We start from the raw sequence: 24,371 nt of genomic DNA on the forward strand, positions 1-24,371 counted from the left end.
ACTTATGCAGAGGCTCTGAGGACCACACAATAAGTGCCAAAGAGCAGCATACAGCCCCAAGAAGCAGGTTGGGCAGGGGAATTTTAAACCAATGTTAAACTAAACATCCTAGTGACTTAACAAGCTCCATGGCTTTATTGGATACAAAAGAAAAAAATCCATATTATTCTATCCCTATAAAAGAGAAGCACTACTGATTCATTTTTCCATTACACAATAAAAAAGCACATTAATGCATACAGTTTATCAGAGAATATATTTAGCTAACTAAAACTGTCATTACTAAGAGAAGTGAGCATCAGGACGTATTATTGCATTTCAGCTCTGTAATTGCAAATGGTCCTCATGATCACTGATTACCATAATGCCCTTCAACCACTTCTAGGAAACCGCTCTGAAATACTCATTACAATATGGAAACTTGAGGAGATTTAGTAGTTCCTTTGAAAAAATAAGTGATGACTTAGCCCTGCTGGAGTAAAGAGTCAGCTGATGCGTTCTACTGTATTTATGGCTTCTTTGGAAGAATTAGACTGAGACAAGTAATATTTGCCAATATAGACCATTGTATATTGAAGATAGGGGGGGAGTGTGATAAAAAAAAATTCCCCCACACTTTTTTCATTCTATTTTTCTTGTCTTTCAGGAGGAGCCCTTCATTAAGAAACCATAATGTTGCACTGGTCTTTAAGTGTATGGGCACAGTCACTAAATGCTTCTGTTTGAAAAGTACAAACAAAGTAAGTCGCCACATAATACACTGATTTAACTAAAACATTTGGGAATGTTGTTAATTCAGTTTACAGGATAACGCCACCAAAAAGTTTATTTTATTTGCATTTGATCTCTGCAGGACCCTGTCACCCTTATTTTTAGATGTCTAGTGGTAAAATCTTACTGCAATAGATTCTAGGCAAACAAACAAGGTCATCCTCTGATGTGTTTTCTGCTCATCTGCAACATGCTTTATTGGTGCCAGATAGGTCATACAGGCACTCTCTCTATTGTCAGACGTGACTTTGCCCTTTGACATGTTTCACCCAATGGGCTTAATCAATGATTTCATTAAGCCCATTGGATGAAATGCATCAGGGTTGGAGTCATATCTGATGAGGGAGAAAATGTCTGTCTGACCTATGTGAAACCAATAAAGCTTGTGGCAGTTCAATAAAGAAAACAGCAGTGTGCAGCTTACGTGTCTATATGTCTGGAGGGGAAAAGGCAGATACCAAAACGTCTGTGCACCTGTGGCTGCTCGCTATATATAGCTGGCCATAAACAGAATAAATTTTGGCTGGTTCCTGATGACCCAACCAAAATGTAAGCAATGAGTGTCCTAGTCAGCAACCCACAGCTCAGCAAAAGTCGATATTTCAATTAACTTTTGTCAACGGAATTGGTCTAGAAATTTTCGGACAAACAGTGACTGCATCCAGTCAGGTGCAGACACTGTCCTGATATTCAACAGTCACTGGGGCAGCAGCTGCTGAATACAATAGCTGGCTGTAGGAGATTTGTTCATCCATGCTGTTTAGTGTGGATGGAGGAATCAGTTTTTTTTTCAGTTAACCCTCAGGCCGAATTTAAAAAAATCTATTAGTATATGGCCAGCCTATGTTTACTTGGACCAGTGTCATTTACACACTCTGCAATTGTTTGTAGGAATTTCCCACCCTTCTATTAGTTTTGGGCATGCCAAGCAAATTTGGGGTGCTCCCATTTAACCTGCTGTATATTCCATAATATAAAATATATAAAAAATACGATATGTGGAGTGGGTCCCATTTATACTGGTTAAAGAATATATACAGGCTTATAAAAAGGTAAGCTCTATGAAGTTTACCATCCTAGCATCAATGGGCCATGTGTGCAGGTAGGTGGCTCTGGTGTATAAGGGCCTTTTATTTTCATAGGCAACTGAGCCCTTACTAGCACTGCACAGGCCGATAGATTAAAAAAAAATTAAAATGTGCATATGCAATACATTATAATGAATATTTATGTTCTAGAACTAAATCAGGAAAAAGACATATGAGTACAAAAGGAAAACCATAACATACGGTCCTTTAAATAGCTATTCTTTTACCTCTTCCCACAGCAACAACCTTAGTGGTTTTAAACTGACTAGTACACAATTTGATTTGCACTACCAATTTTAAATGCCAAGAAAACAGATACTTTTACAAGACATAGTAGGTCAAGTGATAGTTGTTTCATGCATGGGGCAAAACATGGTTGGAGACCATTGTTTGCATTGTTAGAAAGTTAGATTATTTTTATCCAACTTTGTACTTATCTGAAATTCTAGAGTTATATGGCGATCACAGACCTAGCGGGCATAGAATAATACCTAACCATGTTAGCTATACCAACCGAAAATCCTTTGAAAGCCTATCTATTGATATATTTCTGTCGTTAGTCCTTAGTACTTGAATCCAGTATACGGATAACATTTATGTACATATGAAGTGTTTATATGAAGCTACATAAAACAGAGAAGTCACTATTTGTAAAATAGCCATTTTAGGAAATGCTAACTATTTAAAAATAAAATAATTCATTGAATAAAATATACATCATGAAATTTTAGTGTTTTGCTGAAATGCAGAACTTAAATTCTCCCCTAATATTGTGTATTTGCATTGGTCTAATATTCCATTAAAGTGCTGTTATTCACAAATCAGATAAGGTTCAAAAACTGATCTAAAAAAAAGGATTAGGAGAATGTAGATAATATAAAACCAAATTCACTTAAAGATACATTTTCCCAACTCATAGCTCACACCCTGTCTGGTAATCCCTCAGTAGGAAACTAACAACTGTCATTTTGCTGCTTCCTTTTTACATCCACTGGTATCTAATGAAAAACAACAGTCCACAGAGCGTTATGTAAATGTGAACTATTTCAGCTTTTGTACAGATTTGGGAACATTTACATATGTAGATGTAAATTATAGCAGTAGCTCTATCAGATAATGCATATAATATCATTATTTTGATTTCTGGTGTACAAGCCCCTAAAGTCACATTTGTCTAGCATAAAAAAGGAGATCATTTGTAAGTAAAGTGCATAGTAAGAGTGGCCAATATATGTGTAAAGTAGAACATTAGCATGCATGAGTGATAAAAGGACAAGACAAGGAAAATAAAAGTGATTTAATGCAGAAAAAGGCACAGGTGTCTATTTAAGTTTATTAGCACAAAGCAAGGAAAACAACATTAGGTGATTCCAATATGGCCGAGTGACAGTGCAATACAGGGAAATGTTTAATTTCCAATGATGCATTCATAAACATAATCTGATATTTGTATTGGTTGATATGACAATAACACATCTGGTAAGCTTAGCTATGGGCTATGCTTATTTTCTAAACTCCATGGAAGCTATGTGCTGCTTTTCACTGCTTTATATTAAACTAAGACCAGATAAGAATAAATTAAACCTTTGAATTAAATTCACTTTGAGAACATACACAATTGGGTAGCTGAGGAGAAGATTATAAAGTTTTCCCGTAGACAAAACTGCAATTAAGTTGATGCCTGATTTCTTCTTGCTGGACTGTTGATATCTGTAAACTACAAAACTTTTAAACTACCTCCAGAGGGTCAGGATTTATTTCCTGCCAACTGTGTAATTCAATGGCAGCTAGCATCAAAGCATGTGAAGCTTGCTATTATAACTTAATGAATCATACTGGTAGCATTTTAGCAATTGAAATGTATGTCATGTCTTTTGAAAATCAAAATTTCATCAGAAACCAAATAAGTAATTAACTTGGATTTGGGGATATTAATATATTACAAGTTACAGTTTTCTAACTTTTAAGCACAGAAACATAATGGTTTATCATGTAGTCCTGTTTTAAAGGCTTTAGCTTAATCCAGCATATTTAAGAACTTAATTGAAGTACTATTTTGTCCACTGCTGGCAAGGTTTGGGGTTTCTCAGTTGTATATTTATTAATGACCTATAAATATCTGAAATTTTCTAACTAGTACATTTATGGTCTTTTTTTAACATTGTTACTTTACTCCACAGCAAATAGCTTTATTATAATTTTAAAAAGTAGAACATTACAAGAGCAATAAGCCAGCAGGTCTGCATTATAAACATGTAGCAAAACTAATGCTATTAACCAGGGAGATATACTTTGATATCTTATGTATTTTAACAGATTTACTTTCTGGTTGTCCTTCCTGCTTTGGGGGCTGCTGGCTTGGCTTTCTCTGGTGCAGGGGCGGGTGCGGGTGCAGGAGCATGTGCAGGTGCAGGTTTAGACACCTGAGTAGGTTTTACTTCTGGTACATCGTCACCATATTTGTATACACTTACAGTAACATCCACTGTTTCACCACCATACTTGTTTCTAATGTTGAGGCCATATTTTCCAGAGTCCTCGGAAGACACATCTTTTATTGTGAGGCTGACATACTTTCCTTGTTCAAGCGTGGAAATGAAATGGTCACTTAACTCCAGATTTCTGTCATTCTTCAGCCAAGTCACTTCTGGATCAGGATTTCCAAAGACGGTGGAAGTAAGATTCAATGTCTGAAAATTCAACAAAAATGTTATATTATAAACATGGAGTGAAACATTTAGATTAGTTAGATAACCAGATTATTATTCATCTAGAATTCCAGGCAAACATATGAACTCCATGTATGGGAGCTGTTTTAAATGCCACAGGATTTGTGTTTCTATACATCCAGTCCTAAGATTTAAGCAGCTCTGCCACACTGTACAGTTCTGTCTGGCAGAGCAGGAAACCTGATTTTCTCTGCTGTAGTTAAATAACACTTACAGATCCTGTCCCTTCTCCAGCCTGCGACTGGACAGTAAAAGGAGAATATGAATCTATAATAATGAGTAAGATGGAAAATCTAGTTCCGCAGTGAGCACGTATACAATTCACAGTTAGAGCAACACAATTTTACTAGACCCAATATAATGGTAAGGATGAAGGGTACCAAACATTAACAGGGTTATTCACAAAAGGGTGAAGAGTTTGGATAAGGCAGGAGAAGTGAACAATCTAGGACATAATAGCTGATTTGGAAAGATTCTCAAATTCAGCTCACTTTCCAAATCAGCTATGTTGTCCTAGATTGTTCACTTCTCCTGCCTTCTCCAAACTCTTCATCCTTTTGTGAATAACCTTGTAAGATTTTACAGAATTCCACACTTAATCCATGCAACCAGTTTCAGTGAAAGCACTGAGTGCAGCTCTCCTATAGTGTTATTGTCCCTAACAACAGGGCTGTGAATGTGTAGGTCTAGCAACCTTTTGTGCACTGGCAGCCAGCAGTTGGCAATCATGATGTGAGAGGAGGAGAATTGTGAACTCCTATACAGAGAAGTCCTAATTATTCTCCACTCTATATGAAGTAATAAAATAGCGAAACTTCCACTTTAAAATATACATAACAGTGAACAAAAAAACTTTCTGACCACTGCATTGCTTTAAATGACTTTACTTAGTTGAGTGTAATGGGTTGGTTTTACAATGTTTTAAGTGATATTCTTGATCCCCTTCTATATTTATAAGCTTCACCCACTTCCCTTTCTCACATTTTTTTCTGTAACACCTTTAAAATTTTAACTAAAAAATAAGAAGCTTATTTACTATGGATCTAAGGATCTAGCCGTAGCTTTGGGGCTGATCCTTCGGCTCACTTCGGCCACCGGAGCCCTTCGGTTCAGATGAACTGAAGGGCAGCTATATGGGCTATTCACTATAGCCTGTAAAGCAGCTAAAGGCAGGCGAACAACTCAGCTAAGCCGCGCACATATGCTTCAGCTCGGCTGAGCCACAGCCGAAGTAGGGAGAACAGTCTGCCAAAGCAGACCATTTTCTCGGCAAATGACAACAACTGGGTGGAGCCATTCGACTAAGCCGATCCAACATCTGTTCACTCACTGCCGTTCACCCCTATCGGCACGGGAACAAGGTGGTTTTTCAGAGGGAACCCTGGAAAAGCACCATCCCAGTGCTGAGGGCATGTGGCCTGGTATGGCAAGGAGGGGGGCCATTCGCTCGACCCCCCCTTTCCTACCCTGCCAGGCCTGTGCTCAAATCAAGGGCCTGGTTGGGAATTTTAGGGGGGACCCCACGTTTTTTCCACCATTTTGGGGGGTGGGGTTCCTCCTTAAAATTCCTACCAGAGCTAAAGGGCCTGGTATAACTTTAGGGGGGAACACCATGCTTTTTTTAACTTGTGGTCCCCCTAACGCTGTTTTTTTTCTTTACAGTTTTTTATTATTTTCTTAAATGTTTATATATTTTTTACATTTATTTACATAACTTTTTATCGTTTTTTTTCTTTTTACATTTTTTTATTCTGCTTGCTACCTCAGAGGTAGCGAGCAGGGTAACCAAGCCGAATGCTATGAGAATAGGGGCGAATGGCAGAGAGTGAACTGCCGGAGGTTCGGCTCAACCGATCCAGATGTTGGATCAGCTTAGTCAAATGGCTTCTTCACTTCAACTCAGCCGATCATGCAGAGCATGTTTGACTGACCGAAGCCAGTTGATGTACAGCTGATTTTAAACGATGTATGGCTGAAATCAGCTGTATGGGGCTGAAGTGAATAGCTGAACAGCGTTCGGCTCAGTTCACTTCGGCTCGGTCATTCACTTGGCTGCCTTCGGCAGCTTAGTGAGTACCCACCTAAATGTGCCAAATAAGACTCAATGGGTTATACTGTTATTTTCATATTAAAAGTATAAATTGGCACATGTTTGATTTTTAATTCAGTTTTCATTTTTAGCCATGGCCTCTTTTTACAGTGATTAGTCCACCCTGTATGTTTTCAAGTATATTTATAACTCAAGAGTGCATTATTTTTTCCACTTTTTCTTAATGCTGCATGAAGTGTGTCTGAAATAAAAGTATTTATTTAGCATCTTAATAGCAGGGGGAAGAATTTTGGTGGTTGTGAGTGCTTTGTGTGCTTGTTTAATATATTGTTCCTTTCTGTAGCTTACAGACATTTCATTTTAATGCCATTTGCTTCTAGCTCTGTCTTTGTTAATACCAAAAGGTCCAATGTTCTTTAACGTTGTATAATAAGCCTCGGCTGATATCTTTAAAGCTTTTATGAATGCTTACAAGAATCCCCTTAAGGCAATATATTGTACAAAATAATTTAAAAGCAAGTCTTGCACTACTTCAAATAAAACAGGCCTTCCCTTGCTACACTTTCCTGCCAAGAAAAATTTTAGAAGCATGGAAGAACATTTCAGCTTTTATGAATAATGTCAATGTATAGCTCAAAATGTTGAAAACTTAGTTCCTCATGCTAATGATCATTAGTTGCAGTAATTGATGCTGTATGTTACTGAATAACCAATATAAACAAAGAATGAAACAAAAAATCAGTAGTAATACATATATTAAGATAATTATGATTGCAATGTTTTGACTCTGGAATACTTTGTATTTTTATACCATATTTTACCTTTTTGCCTACCAAAAGAATTCTCATTTTGGCTATCCAATCTTGAAAATGATGTACAAGAGGTACACTGCACAGTCAGGCATATGACCCAAATAATTAATTATTTATCAATTCAGCTTCTCGGTTAAAATGTATTTCCAGTTTTTGCAGCCAAATTAACACCTCATTTATTTTTGTTACACGTTCCCATTTACATACCATAAGCTTCTTGCGGTTTGAATTGCTTGGACTAGAGTTTCTTGGCTTCTTAACGGTTACAATTTCTACTTGGTTTCCCCTTCTTTGTAATGTTAGGATTGTGAGGGGTTTGCATTGTATGTTAATGAAGTTTAATGAGAGAAACACAATCCTCAAATTTCAGTCCTATGTTTTTCTATAAGGTCAGATCACTGTGCAGGTGCGCAGAAAAAAAACATTGATTCAGCCATGTTACCTGTTGCAAAAAAACATCTAAAAGGTAAGAAATATTTTTTGTATAATTTTTGGGTTTGCTGTGTGAATAGGAACACATAACAAACATATAGAGGTTCCAAAAGTGGAAAAAACAGTTGAATCTTTGGTGCTTCCTTGCTCTCTATCTCAAGTCTGACGACTTCACTGAATCAGCAACATTACCTCTGTCCAATGAGCTAGCAGCTGAACCAGAAAGGAGTGAAGCTGAACCAGAAAGGAGTGAAGCTGGACCAGGAAATTAGGTAGTAGCAGAGTGATCATTCTGATCATCATAACTGTGTGTATCAGAAGAATAGCTGAACAAAATGACAAATATTTTGGGATGTAATGCAGCAAATGTATGGGTATTTGAACTGTGCATTTAACGGTTTGCCTGGATTTCTCTTTGAAGTATCTATTAAAAATATTTCAGAACTATGTTTTATTTATGTAATATATGTATTTTACTACTTATTATGCTTGTATTGTACAAGCAGCAAAGTACAATTAATATGAACAATAAAGCAAATGGCTGTCAAGGTAAAGCTCAGAGCAAGATTTGGTTTTTGTTCATCTAAGTTTTTGGACTCCTTAGCAATGTATATTATGAGAAAGCTTCAGGCCTTCAAGAATGTTTTTTTTTGCCTTGTGTGTAGTAGCAAATGTAGGGATGTTTTATTTGTTTACTTGCTACTCTATTGATACTCAATACTGCTAGAGTCAAATTAAACAGTAAAATAGTTAAAAAATTAACCCCTTCGTGACTGACGACGTACAGTGTACGTCGCCAGCATCGGGGCTGTTTAAACAGACTCCCGAGTACATGTTTGGTATTGGTTTCTTACCTTGCCTTCCATTATAGTTACCACATCAGGCAGTCCACCAATCACTTTACCACGGTCTGCAGGGCAAAAACAAACATACTGATCATTTTCACTGTAATGAGGTCATAGCACCGGACTATGAATTTGTACATTCCATCTTTGCCATATTTTGCTGAAACTGTTAGTTCAAATCACAACATGCTGTCCTAACACTGATGGGTTACATTTTCTTTAGGTCATCTCAACATTCCAAATAAAACAGATATCTGCTAATCTGGGCCGGTGATCTTCATAGTCCTTAGCTCTAATCACCAGGTGATTAGGTACTAGGCATATCCTGCTAACCTTTTTATGGCTATCCTTAAAGAAAAGTCAACAGCCAGCACTTGACAACATCAGCGAGAGATTGCCGGTTTCATAACAAACTAACTGACCTTTAGTTCAACTTTGGCCATAAAACATATCACCTAATGTTCATACTTTGGAACCTGGAGGAATTGTCTGAATAAGTGTATAAATAGCTGTGTCTCATCAAGAGAAATCCACCCATATAAGGTACCAGGTGATTAGGTACTAGGCATATCCTGCTAACCTTTTTATGGCTATCCTTAAAGAAAAGTCAACAGCCAGCACTTGACAACATCAGCGAGAGATTGCCGGTTTCATAACAAACTAACTGACCTTTAGTTCAACTTTGGCCATAAAACATATCACCTAATGTTCATACTTTGGAACCTGGAGGAATTGTCTGAATAAGTGTATAAATAGCTGTGTCTCATCAAGAGAAATCCACCCATATCAATCATGGGTGGGTTACGATGGTGAGAGGCCTGACAAGCCACATTAACACTCCTGGACCAGCCATAATTCACGCACATGCCAAGTTTGGGATTGATCTTAAGCTAAGTATTCTTAATTTGATTCCCTTTTTATTTTCACTGCTGTTATATTTGTCACAGGCTTATCATAGGCTTTGTTTAAGTTTTTTATCTGTCACAACATTTGCTGAAAATGGTGTATGTTTCTGTTAAAACACGTGGTAGCAGCTACTGTTGGTGTGTAAAAGGCTAACTGTGGAGTTAACCAACCCTAGTGATGATCGCTCTCAGTCTGCTGGCCTGAGATTGCTATCCTGTGAGCTGGGTAATCTCTGTGCAGGGTGAGGAGAGGAGTGGTATAACAAAGTCCTTGTAAGGGTTTGGTTGGTTCAGAACTGTGTATAGTCTTGTGTAATTGATGTACAGTGGGTTCGGACCTGACCATCCGTCACAACCATTACTACAAGTCTATTATTTTAGAATGCCTAGTACCTAAAACAGCAATTTTATATGTGGAAACCATTTTACTTTGAAGCATATAACAAGGGTTTTAGAGTTTTTAACAAATAAAATATAAGCATTTGTGTTTCGTAAAGGAAGGCTTTCAGTGCATAGTAAAAAGCAACATCATTCCTAATTAGTATTGATGGCTCAGCACCCAATGATCCCGTGTATTTCAGTCATTCACAAATTTGCCTGGTTCTAATTTCTTTTAGCCTATAGAAGAGAAAAGTTCAATATAAAGTTCACACCCTAGCCCTGACATTGTCAGGAAGCAGGGGATGTTACCTCTACTCAGGGACCACGGGCACGGCGCAGGGCACGGGTTCCCCTTCAGCTCGGTAGAACACCTGGTGCCCGAGGTGCAGGTGCGCATGCGTGGGTCATGCGGCGTGGGCGCATGCGCAGTACACAGGCTGCACGCGCATCCCCGGGAGCATAGCGTTCTTGCATCATCTGGCTATCAGGTGTGAGCATTGCTGGGGGAGGTTCCCAGTACACACCTTTCATCTTCCTCGCCTGCCATTGGTTCCCGGGGAGGGAGGCCTCCTGGTTGCCTCGGTGACCAGGGGGTGGTCCTACCTCCCCTGGCTATAAAAACCTGGCCTGAGCTCTGGCTTATTGCTGAGTTATTCCACCTTATGGTGAACACCTAGCCTCCCTGCTGATCCTCCTATTGCCGTTGCCCCTGTGTATCCTTCCCGATTACCGACCCTTGGACCGTCTTCCGCCTTTGAACCTTCGCTGCCTGCCTCGACCCGGATTGGACATTGACTACCCCTCTTGGATTATCCCTAAACTTGTACCGCGTTTCTGGACTGTCAGCTGCTTATTGCCAGTGGGTTCCTCATCTCACTACTAGCTCCCTGGGACGTCTGACAGACATTTAAATAGGGATGCACAGATACTTTTCGAGTACCAGTGCAGGTACTTGGAATTTTCATGAGAACTACTAGGGTTGCAGTGGTTGCAGCTGGGACCTGGCTCTGGCACTCCACCACTGTCCTGAAATCATTAGTCTGTATTGTTTTAGAAAAACTGTCACATTACAATAAACAAAAATGTATCAGTACTCGTACTTGTAAGTACTCGCAAGTACCAGTACTCGTACTCGCAAAACTGGTATCTGTGCATCCCTTTATATATATTTATAAAAACAAAATCGTACATTAAAACAGAGGTGCACAAATCCTAGGAGCTCCGTGTGCTCCTTACACATGACAGCTGCCTCCTAATTTTTTAATTTTTCTCTAGTGTAGTCTTGGAGCTCAAAAGTATCGGTACATGTACTCGTACTTGTACCGAGTACTGTACTTGGTATCTGTGCAACCCTACATTTAAACATACAAATTGGGTAAGCCTAAACATGGATCAGGTATCTTATTAAGCTTGGAATCAGTATTTTTTTAACCTAAATTCTCATTTACTCTCTTATTTTTAAACCATTATTCATGGTTTTATTATGTACTGTGCATAGCTAATGAACCTTTATTAATTAATATAAGGGCAAAATTGCGCAATGCAGCAACTTTTACCAATTAGGACCTTAAGCTCATTATTGCACTAATTTGGAGAATACATTTGAAGCTAATTCATATACATGTGTACAAGGTACTTGAACCTGGCTCATTTGCAGTAATTTTAAGTAAACAAAGATAATCCACTATAAAGTTTTTTCAGACTATTGCTATAATGCAGTATTTTGTTTTTGGCAATGTATGAGTATGTGTAGAAGTCAAATAAACTGCAAGGAGATAGGAAGTAACTATAATGCAATTTTTAGAGTAAAATGGATAATGATTAACAGAAAGGAAAATACCTCATTATAATAGTAAACATAATATGGGTCATGTCAATCTCTCAGTGTGGACATTTATAATAATAAACATACCATGGGGTATGGCAGTACATTATATTACAGTATAATATGCACTTACTCTTCTCAGCAAAGGCTGCTGCCCTGTGGGGTAAAAGTAGGAAAATAAATTGTTTAATAAAATATTTAATAAATCATGTCCTGCACACAAAATAATTAATTTCAAACATACTTGAGTCTCTGGAATTCAGTATAGGCTTCATCAAAAGCTGGAATTAAAAAGCAGATGTGTCATTTGGTTGCTATGACAACAACAAGTATTGCAGTAACAGAAGTTGTGGTTCTATTTGAAAAGACAGCTTGGAAAATCCTTTAAACTGTCATGGGTATCTAAGAGATTACCTTGTCCTGATAAATCAACTGTTCTCTTGTGGGATGTTTTAGCATCATATATTTCAAATGTATATTTTCCTTTGTCCTTCTCAGTAGGTTCACAGATCTGCATCCAAGCATATTCATCTGTGCCTCCGATTCTTATCTTCTCACTTGAAGAAATCTTTGACTCCCTGTGGTTGAGAAATCACATACAAATAAGCTGTATTGCACATATATTCTTTCTAAATACTAAAGGACAAAAGTATACTAGCCAGCTGCATGTCATATCAAATATATCGGCAGATATTATTTGTTTTTAAAACGCCTTTGTTTTTAAATTTTTATCCATTTCAATTTTGTTTACCACTTTCATCAAAATCCTTTTCCTGTTTATGTAATATAAAGTCCACCCAAAACTATTTATTTTATTACTAGATAGACACTAGGCACACACCTGATGCTTACATATCTTATGAGCTCCAAATGTAAAATGTTTGTGTCAGACTTCTGTTCCATCTTATTGCCACAGGAGAACATTCTATTGCTTTTGGCAGGTTTGCACTGGGATAAAAACCAGCCCTGATATATAAAAGACACCAGCCCACATTTGTACATAAGACCATACTACCTAAACTAGTGGACTGCTAATTTTATGTGCTTGAACCTCTTCCAGTATGGACACATAATAACAGTACATTGATTTTCCATAGTACAGACCACAGCTACTTTGCAATTTTGATAAACTGGAACTGGTAAGGGTGAAAGGACCATAAAAGATCTTAAAACTGTCAGGTCAGCAAAAGACAGCATATTAAGCCAAGAACAGGATGATATTGAGAGAACAGCATTGTCATCTATAGCTGAACAATGTAATAATGCATGTGGCAGGGAATAGGTTGCAAACTTTCCAAGGCAGATTGTGCTGCTATATCAACTAATCGACTCTGGTATTGATATCTTGCTATCTAATACTGGTATCAATCCAGTGCTAAAATATCAGTGCCATATTCTTGAGTTAACCTTTTGAATTTGATAAGAAGAATAAATTAGGCTTGACTGCTCCAGCAAAAGAACCCTTTTACAGGGACTGCTCTTGAAGACAGAAATCTAAATTCAGATCTGCTCCCAATGTAATTTTCTAGAGACTTTCTGCAAAATGATTATATTGATAGACCATCATTTTGGGGTCCATTTCTACAATCATAGCTCTTTTTTACAGAGGTAAAGCTGCTTTTTGAAGTGAAAATGGGAACCTTAAACAATGATAACTATCTAAAGAACATCAGCTTCAAACATCACTGCATTTTAGACACATTAGAGTTAATCAACAAAAAAAGAGAATTGTTGCTTGAAAACAAAGAGTCACCCCTGCAGTCATTTCCTCTCTAATTGGCACTGCTGTGTACAGCATTTAGCATTGCAATAATGGCAGATTTGAAAGAGATAATCTGAACCCATCATTAGCCTGGAAGATGAGAAACTACAGACTCTTGTAAATTAATGAACATTGCTCAAGTTAGGCACTTTCAAATAACTGAGGCATGCTTTAAAAATGAAGGTCTACGTTACTCTGTAAACAGATGCTTAATTTAATTTTCTAATGTTTTCTACATAAGCTAAACCCAAATGTGCCTAATAATAAAAGTTAAAACGTCGGCATTAATAGGTTAATATAAACTCAGCAAATCACTGCTATCACCATCTATAGCAGGCTTGTCAATAAAAATAAAGATAATCTGTTAATCCGTATAGGTATTTCTGAGGCAGGTGGCAGATCAGAGTAGCCTAGATTTTTAACTGGCTGTCCACAGATCCAGTCTTGGAGAATTTAAAGATAGTTGATGCACCCACATCATCCATTTTAATGTCTCCTACCTCCTGGATATGCCTGGAACAGGCAAATAATGAAAAGCAGAAAAAATAAAAATGTATTGAAAAATCAATGCTTCCTAGTTACCGGCTATAAAGACCTTGAAAATGTATATTATTGAAATCTTGCAAAAGTGATTACATTTGTGACACTGGATCAACATATCTGTTCCTAATAAAAGAAAATGTTGAAAACATGACCCACGGGGGGGGGACCTGAGAAATGGGGGATGAGAATATCTGCTGACGTTTGACTATTTTCAGTGCCACCCCATGAAATATGTTGCAAAAAATGCCAGTAAGGGCATACTGTTTTAGTAGATACATTTGTGTAATAATCCCTTAATGTGGACACATGATTTAATCCATGAGGGCTTCATCTGATCTCAGATCTCCTTGTTCATGCAGAGTTAGTGGTAGAAGTCATGAGCACATGTCATTAACAATACTTTCTAACTATAAGAAATTTGCAAAGGTGATGGGTAGTTTTTTTTTAGCAGCCATGATGCTGATTGATTCTTTTTAAAGTATTTAAGGATAAATAGTTCAGTCTCATGTGTGAGATTTTTAAAAGGCACTCTAATCTATTGCAATGTATTGCTTGGCTGGAAGAGAAGAGAAATATAGTCGTCTCCAAAAAAGTAATTATTTTATGCTTTATGTATTTGTTGGGATGTTGGAATTTCCTTTTTTTGGGGTAGATTCATTAACACTGGAAATGATTTTGTTTTTTGCTCTTCTATATTAAAGATGTTATAATTCACATTTTAGCCCTGAAAACTTAAACCCCCCCAGAATTATACATTTCCTAAAAGCACAGACCTTGTAAAATAAAATGGTCTCTCTCCTGCAGGAGGGACAGTGAAGCCCAGGTAGCAGGGGGACTCCATTTATTGGCTCCTGGAGGTGATTTGGTAGCTGTTAAGTTGCCAGAATTGCTTTCAGTGTAAAGCTGACAGTCGGCTTTACAAAGATAAATAGAATGTGAGTCTGTTAAACAAACTGTGAGTCTGTTCACAGGGGTCCATTGCCAGTGCAGTAAGGCATACATCACTGGCAGTAAAAGGGTTAATAAGGTACAGCTAAAAAAACTATTTGCTCCTAAAATGAAAAAAACATGCCTCTGTATACAGTATTTCTAGTGAAGCCACAAATAACAGTAAAAACCCAAAAAGAATTATAATTCTTCCTTTTAATTCTACCTTTTAACATAGTCAAACATTGTCAAAGTCAAAGTTGTAAATCAAGCCAACTTAGAAAAAATACTCAATGTAGTCAATAAAGTAAATCTAATTGCCCAAGGTGATGCAAGTAGGAATGGACCAACAACACAGGTACAATTAAAAATAGTAGTGGGGAGCAAACTTTTAACCAGTAAAAGTACAAACATTAAATGTATGTTCACCAATGCTAGAAGTCTAGCAAATAAAATAGAAGACCTTGAAGTTATGTTACTCGAGAAGGACTACGATATAGTGGGAATAGCAGAAATGTGGTTAGATAGCACACACGATTGGGCTACTAACGTAGAAGGGTACAACTTATTCAGGAGGGACAGGCTGGCAAGAAGGGGAGGGGGTATGTGTGCACATCCGTGGCGACAAGTGGAGAAGACAATGTGCAATCTTTATGGCTAGAACTATATAGAACGGACCTTAGCCGTAAACTTATTGTGGGTGTCTGTTATAAACCTCCAAATATAGGGAAAGAGGAGGAGGCTCACCTACAATCCCAAATACAAATAGCGGGGAAACAGGGAAATGTTGTGGTAATGGAGACTTCAATTACCCTAGCATCAACTGGGCTAATGGAACTTCCCAATCGGCAAAGGCGGCTTGTTTTCTATTTCATGGATCAGATGGTTGAGGTCCCGACTAGGAAAAATGCAATCCTAGATCTGATCATCAGCAATAATACGGAGTTACTTGAGGATATTATAATCGGGGAGACACTGGGTAATAGTGATCACAAGGTGGTTGTTTTTAATATTGGGTGCAAGAAAGGGAAGGGAGATGTTTGGACGAGAAGCTTACCCTTCAGGAAGGCCAACTTTGATAAACTACGCAATATAGTGGGTGAAATCAAATGTGTAAACGTATTTAATAAACTAAACATTGACCAAAAGTGGGACTGTTTCAAGAATAATTTAAAAAATGCTATTACCAGGTGTATACCGTTGGGTAACAAAAATAAAAGATCAAAAACGGAGCCAATATGCTAATTAAAACGGTAAAACAACACATTAAAGAAAGTGGCATTTACTAAGTATAAAACGGAGGGGGCAGTATTGGCATTCCAAAACTACAAAGAATGCAATAAAAGATGTAAAACTAGTAGTCTGGGCAGCCACATTTAGTAAAAAGAACCCCCAATTTTTTGTCAATACATAAATAGTAAAAAGGGGAGAAAGGAAGAAATAGGCCCAATAAAGGACAAAAATGGGAGGTTAGTCACAAACGACATGGAGAGGGCAGAGGCGCTAAATACTTTTTTCTCGTCGGTAATAATGTAGATCTCCTAAATCACATTTAATAATATAGATTCCAACTTTGCAGTAACAAAATCATAAAATGTGTTATACTTGAATTGTATATGCTTTTTTTTAAACCTAAAGAGCTTAAAGTCCATAATACATAATTATTTCTCAATATAATCTCTACATTTGTACTGTGTTATTTGCATAACTTACTGTAGCTATGGGTTGTTAATTTACAACAATCAGATTTTGAAATTCAATATAGATACATTTTGTAAACTCAATATATGTAAAGCAAAAGTAATTGTATAATTTTTTATTTTTGTATTATGCGTTGCACATACATCTTATATGTATTACATATCATTGTATGTAATTACAAGTAATTCCCATTACAATTTAGAAGGTCTGTTATTTACTTCATAAAATATGTGCTCTAATTATTTAATATGAAGCTGACTTTTTTACATTACAGTCAAGTTAAATCCTAGATGTGCATTTAATTTAATTTGGAATATGTATGTGTCCTTAGGCTTGTCATCACTAATTTAGAGAAGTGGCTGTACATGTTTTTGCTTTCCCCACTGACCACGGATATCAATATCACCAACAGTGCTTGTTTTTTCCCTGAACAAAACATAAAAGCACACAGAGATAGAAGCTAATTCATCATAAGAGTAAAAGAGCTACTGTTTATAAGCAAGAAATTCGGGTTTTATGATTTAACAGAGAAAAATAAATTCAAGTTTTGTGACCCTTTAGGCCAGGGCATTGGTATGTCTCTCACAATAATCTTGGGTTGTGCCAGGTCCAAATGCTGAAATTCCAGACTGCACTTCATAGCCACCTGATTTTGAAATCTGTTATTGCTATTAGATTGTAAAATACAGTGGTTGTACTTCATTCAAGCAATCTAAACAACTATTGAAGAGACTAGGGGTAAGGTTCAGTGAATCTTGCCAGTTTGAGAATGCTGTGTCAGTGATTTATCTGGGAGAATTTTTTAAAAATCATAATTCTCTTTAATTCTGATTATTACCTCTTTGGGCAATCAACCCTGTGGCTGCCTTTTTTTTTCCTGTAAGGCTTCCATTTAAAAAAGCTTTTGTTTCAGTGGTTGGTATTTTGGTTTTTTTATTTATTTTGGCTGGTATATTGGTTTTTATTTTATGTTGCTGGGGTTTTTATTTTAGATTAAACTGCTTTTTTTCTGAACAAAAGGGAGTTTTTGTTTCAGGGGTGGTATTTTGGGGTTTTCATTTCTATTCTGGATTTTTTATGTTTTTAAAGTTTAGTGGACTGACCACCTGTTCTTGGAGCTGCCTTTTGTTTGCGGCATGCTGCTGCATCATTTGAAAGAAAAGAGACTAAGTGCAAAAACAGTGTGCACCACATCACATTATATCACTCACATTCTACTCACTAGTGTAATGCACTAGTAAGACTTATTAACCCTTATTAAAACTGTCTGGCTAGTAGCCAATTTTAGATTGCTGTATCCTCTGCAGTATCTTTTTTTGTTCAATAAAACACCTGTCGGTAATCTTATCTCTAGTACATTTTGCCCTATTATCCCTGATTACACTGTCATTTAAGGGCTTTTAAGGGCTGCGTGTATTTCTTGCACACCAACAGGATGTTTTCTGTACTTGTACATTAAAGGGATAAACGCAGGAAATGTACATGTATTGCAGAGATGTACTGCAAAATCTTTTAATTTTGTCTTAAGATACACTTTAACCACCTTCCGTCCGCCGAACGGTCAGAAACGGCTGGACAGGAGTCTTCTGTATGCGGGTGGGCGTCGTTCAGTACACGATCTCCCTCCGCTCTCCTCCATGGTCTCTGAATGCAGGAAGTGATGTTTACTACATTACTTCCACATTCCTCTGCCACTCTCAGGTACAGAAACGAGAGAGAAGCTGGTGAAGCAGATCTGTGCTTCATCAGCTTATCTCGGGGTCCCAATGTGACATTCATAACATAATAAAGGGAAAACTTTTTTCGGTACTTTCTTCGATATATAGTAAAAAATAAAAACCCCAGCGGTGATTAAATAGCACCAAAAGAAAGCTCTATCTGTCCCCCAAAAAATTGTATAAAATTAATTTCAGTACAGCGTTGCATGACAGAATAAATGTCAGTCAAAGTACCGCACCTCTGAATACTGAAAAATGGCCTGGACAGAAAGGGGGTGTAAGCACCCTGGTCAGCAAGTGGTTAAAAATGTCCTGCTGCTGGTCAGTTTTAAATTGCTGTGTCATCTGCAGTCTCTTAATACCTAATCAGAGGTTGATAGAAATTGGCCAGTGGAAGGACAATTTTGCATAAGGCTACAAAAAAAATCATTTTTCCAAACTGAAATGAATCAGATTGGGATATTGCTGCTGTATGTAACCCCCCTCCCTAAGCTAATTCAAAAAGAAAAAAAATAATTCCACAGCCAAATATACATTACCAGTGTACACCATGGCTGAGACTGTTTGTGAAAAATTGTACCGTTCCCTATCACTACATCCATCATGCATGCTATTTAAAAGGACTTGTGTATGTTAAATATTGCCCTTGAAGCCACCTGAAAAGACCCACTCTCAGCTGTATGGTTTTTTTTTTGTTGGTATATGTCCCCCATGTCAGTACCCAGCTTCCAATGCCTTTTATAAAGTAGTTTGTCTATCAGAAAATGGTCAGAATTTAACACCATGATTTGCCCCCATAGATTTCAATGGGATTTGCCTCTAAGTTCAGGTTCACCAAACCCTTGGAAAATCGAACCCAGGCAGATTCACCCATCACTAGGAAGGGCCCCCATTGTTGTTTACAAAGGGATGTTAGACTTCCCTAACAGATGGGGGATCTACAGATTACTTACACATGTATGACAACACAAGAAATACTCAAGCTAAGTAATATTTGATGAGTAATGTTTTAAGATTTAACAGTTATATCACAGCTGTTGGTCCCCGCTGGCCTTATCTATTAACAGACAGTGAGCTACAGCAGCTTCTATCATATCTTGTATTACCCTTGCACTTAACTTAAACATTAACAGGGTTTTTCACAAAAGGGTGAAGAGTTTGGAGAAGGCAGTAGAAGTGAGCAATCTAGGACAACATAGCTGAACTGGAAAGTGAGCTGAATTTGATAATTTCATTGTCCTAGATTGTTCACTTTTCCTGCCTTCTCCAAACCCTTCACCCTTTTGTGAGTAACCCTGTAAATGCCTAGATATAGTAATAAGGCCATAAGTATCTATGCCATTGCTTGCTTATGTGTACTTTTCTTTTTAAAGTAGAAGTCTCAGCTTGTGTTATTTTTCATAGTTCTGTCTAACTCCCACATCGTATGTTGCTTTAAAGCCCATGCTTCTATGTGGGGTAGAAAACATTTACAGATTTTGACAGTTCAGTCCTCTTCATTCCAAACCACACTCTGCAAATGAGATTGCCTCTTGATTGACAGATTTTATTTCACTGGCCCGGCTCATTACAGACACAAGCAAGGTAACAGGAATGCAGAGGGAGGGGGCAAGCTCTCACAGGAATTAGCACAGGCACAAGAACTAAAAGGGGAGCTTTGTTTTGTGTTGGGAAAGTACAGGGACAGTGAGATAAGAGCTGTCAATCAAGAGGCCATCTCCTTTGCATTGTGTGGTTGGAAATGAAGAGGAATGAGCTGGCAAAGTCTTACTTTTTTCTACTGCACACAGGAGCATGAGAAATGTAAACTGTGTGAGTTAGGTAACTGGGCTGTGAAAAATAGTAGAAGGTGAAACTTCATTAAAAGTTGGCATGTTACGATTACCATGTTTCATTCACACTTCAATAAATGTAGCTCTGCATGATAAAGGTAATAATACTGATTTTTGTCAAGCACACAGAGCTACAATTTAGAGGAAATCTATCAGAATATAATTATTAAAACTAACATTTCTGACTTATTAGTATAAGTGCATGTCCTGTGTCTGTCATCCATATCCTTCTTTACTGTTTAGTTGGTCACTAACCAAGAACAAGTATGTGCATATTAGATGTCAGATTACTAGATGTTCACTGTAAGCAAATATATCCTGGTGCTGGCAGAATTATGCAATGTTGTTACATAAATTGATACATTGTAGAACTGATGCATGTAGCATTTCTGCAGCTTGAGTATGGAGAAGCTTTTTATTGCCACCATCTCCTAGTAATGGAGATCACAGTTTATGTTTCTGGGCCACATTCAGTCCTTGAAAACTCAGCAATGGCTCCACCAACGCTGCTAATGTATGTTGTTACTGTATGTTAGTTTTCTGCTAATAGATAAGACTACTAAAGATTCTGAATTAACCCTCTGCCCACTGCTATAGTATACTATATTACAGTAGTGTGTAGAGGGTTAATACAGAATCTTCAGTGTTAACATGTGATTACACCCCTTTTACAGCATATGTGTTCTATATATATGTAATCTATTTGTTTTTAAGCACAAGCATCTCTCCATTTCTACCTGATAGATAAGACTCCCCTCTGGTCCTCGTGATTAACTATGCCAGCCTTTACATGCATTTGTACCTTAAAAGTGCAATGTGAAACACTGAAAATGCTAGCATATATTTAACATTGTGGGTTTTTAAAATATTTGTTTTGTACTTTATGTTACAGACAATAACATAATTTTTTGTAATATACTGTGTATTATATATATTATATATATTCTCATATATATAACACACAAGTGCCATTTAGCTGTCCTTCAAAAGATGTTTCAAGTCAAAGCAGAAACTAGAAGCTATATTTTTCTTTAGTTAAAATAGGAAAGTGTTATATTAAAACACCAGCCAACTGTATTTTTATTAAACAGAAGTTATATATTAAAACACAAGCCTATTACATTTGTGTGTATATACTTTAAGTAGTTTCATTTCTAGTTGAACTTTCGGGTTTATTAGCATCAACTTAATTTGCTTTTCAACACAAACACCTATGATGAAATGCAAATTGCCGTGCCCATAGCAGCCAATGAGATTTCTGTTTACTGGTGTCGGAGAAAGATGAATTTAGTTTTGCTACTATGACTTAAGACACTCTGAAGCTTGTTCAACATGATAAGGAGAAATGGACACCATACCTCTGGTACCAGCACACTTTCATCTCTTCTGAAAAGTATTTCATGAAACAATGGAATCTAATTCCTTCTGGTGTACAGTGGATTTTCAGCTCAGAAGCAGATGCTCCTAAAAAAAGAAATAAGACACACTACATGATTTCAGGCCCTTTATTCTTTCTTAGAACTTTTGCTTGGGTAGGCAGAAAAGCACATGAGTTCTCTGGATGGGTTTAGCAAGAAGAGCTATTTTTGGCATTGCACAGACATATCTTTTGTAAGCTTCAGTTATATTTGAAATAGATTGAATAACTGACTGATGCATTTTTATGACAGTCCTCCAACAAAGATGCAGACAGCTATAATAAGACATTATGGTTTTCAGGTCTTTCAGGGTAGTATTCTTTCAAAACAACCTAGTTTTTACTTTGCCTTCTTCACAATGAGCTTTCAGACACAGCATGCCTTGGTGCGTTGTCTCTCTACAAAATGATAAACACTCTGTAATTTCCATAATTATCTGTATAATAGACTGTTCACTTTATCTTCTGAGAGCCATAACAAGATATTTCAAACAGTCTGTATCTACCAGCATTAGGCGTTTATTAACATTATATATCACTATAGAATAAAAGCATGTAGTGTAATTAGGTTTAGGCAGTGTAACTCACTTACGTTACTTCATACTTGTGTGTTAGCCGAACGGTCATTCTGTGCTTTTTAGTTACATTAAATGTGGCTAAGAATGACTATATAATATAGAATTGTCAGTCCATAGACATGGTTTAGCATGTTTTCATAGAAAAAATGTAAATGTAGTTTTAACAAATAAAAAAGGAGTATATTCAATTTTACAATAGAGGCAATGCATGTCCTTATCCATAAACCTAGGGTGTGCAACCTATGGGGTTGGGATCCTAATGGGTCTGAGAATCTATTTTTGCAGTCCCAGTGATATTTTTTGCATTAGCAACTGTTATGGGCTTCATGCTTCATCTTATTTTAGCTTTAAGAACAAGAGCAATCCAACACCTCCATTCTAATATTATAGATTAAGTGGCTCTGTCATAAAACACAGGTGATCAGAGAACTGTAATCATTTTCTTTTGTTTATATCACAGAGAGCTAACTTCTGACAAAATGCTTTAAAGTGCACTTATGCCCAAACTGTGGACATTTGAGTTATTGCATATCCTTAACAAGTGCTAAAAGAGCTTTTATAAAAGGTAGTCTTTGATCTCTGTGGCTGCATGTACTGTGAAGTAATTAATTCCTCAAGATCTCAACATAGACTCCAAAGTCGGGTTTCAGTCTTTTTAACAGCTTTAAACACCTGCTATGTTTTTACATTAGAAGGCTGGCAGGTATGCAACATTCTGCTGCAATAGAAGGTAAAGTGGGAGAAAGTTATGATTTCAGTGTCTTTATTGTGAACTTTAAAGATTCATTTCTCCACAATGTCTAAAGATACATGAGTGGATACAGGCACACTTTCAAGTACTTTATTTACTTGTTCAGAACATGTAAATATTTTAGTGTGCATAGCCTGGGCACAGGTTTACTTTTAAGTATTACAGCTATAAATTGGTATGTATATAGTGTCCATTAAGATTACTTATGACAAGCTCAGTTTACCTAAGCAAGGATCAACTTTGAATCACATTGGAGAATTATCACCTGGCTAATTGATCCACTAAGATAACTGGTAAATGGGTTATTTGGACCAGTTCATGAGTGGCAACTGTCTATGGAAACCCATATAAAGACATTCCCCAAGTCAGTGGTTCTCAACCTGTGGCTCGGGACCCCTCCGGGGGTCGAATGACAATTTGCCAGGGGTCGCCGGGAGCCTCCCGCTATTAGATAGCGGCTCCAGGCCGCCCGGGAGAGAAACACTTTCTCCTGGGAAGGTTTAATCTGCTCGATCAAACAGAGTAAACCTTTCGCTGCGATCATTTTTTTAATTTTATTTCTGACATCGGAGCCCCGGCTGCCGTAAGTCAGAAGAAAATAAATAAATCAGCATTGGAATGCATAGCTAGATTCCTATTGGCTATTTCACTTTGCAATAGCAAACTAGCTATTGCACCCACCCACTGCTGCTGTCAATCAGCAGAGGGGGACCTGCAGTTCTCCATCAGGCCTCCATCTAGTGATTATCATTATTAATAATAAAAGCTGACACCCTCAGCTTGTGTTATATGGTTTGCCATTTTAGCTGTTACAACAGTGGTTCTCAACCTGTGGGTCTCTGTGTGATTTTTGCTGTGCTAGGTGAGAGTCCTCCTCAGCCCTCTCCTAGCGCAGCAGTGTCAGTTCTCCCGCCACGCCGCCAGATGTCGCTGCAGCAGCCGCGTCAACCCTAAATGTGGGGGTCCCCACAACTTGGCAAATGTTCCCGGCCCTAGGAAGGTTGAGAACCACTGCCCTAAGTGAACACATTAGTGGTCCAATGGGCCTTTTTATTAGATTACTTTATGCTAGGTAGAGAATTGCAGGGTGATTATCAGTCTCTACTCCACCAGATCACTGATAGGGTTCAGTCTGTGATATGCTCTAAGTAAATAAAATATAACTCACAGTTGTAACATTCACCACATCTAAACCTAACTCAATGATTATCCCAACAGTGTTTTTCTATTGCATTAAGCATCACTACAGAATTGAGCTATTTAGAATTTACCTTGAGAAAGTACTTTATTTTTTTTAGTATATT

General features: G+C 37.4%; 1 protein-coding gene across 1 annotated transcript in view; it reads right to left on the reverse strand.

Annotated features, from left to right (window-relative positions):
• Nucleotides 1-4,014: 4,014 nt before the first annotated feature.
• MYOM2 (myomesin 2) overlaps nt 4,015-24,371 on the reverse strand; it is a 128,059-nt gene continuing 107,702 nt past the window's right edge. Inside the window, exons 31-36 of the mRNA XM_018574917.1 lie at nt 21,680-21,785; nt 12,253-12,416; nt 12,083-12,119; nt 11,972-11,994; nt 8,737-8,792; nt 4,015-4,549 (exon numbers count right to left, since the gene is read on the reverse strand). Of these exons, the coding sequence (XP_018430419.1) occupies nt 4,178-4,549; nt 8,737-8,792; nt 11,972-11,994; nt 12,083-12,119; nt 12,253-12,416; nt 21,680-21,785 (758 nt within the window). The 3' untranslated portion in view covers nt 4,015-4,177. The remainder of the gene's footprint in view (nt 4,550-8,736; nt 8,793-11,971; nt 11,995-12,082; nt 12,120-12,252; nt 12,417-21,679; nt 21,786-24,371) is intronic.

The sequence above is a fragment of the Nanorana parkeri genome, unplaced genomic scaffold, assembly GCF_000935625.1.
Source record: "Nanorana parkeri isolate BGI_ZX_2015 unplaced genomic scaffold, ASM93562v1 scaffold51, whole genome shotgun sequence".
Classification (NCBI taxonomy): Eukaryota; Metazoa; Chordata; class Amphibia; order Anura; family Dicroglossidae; genus Nanorana; species Nanorana parkeri.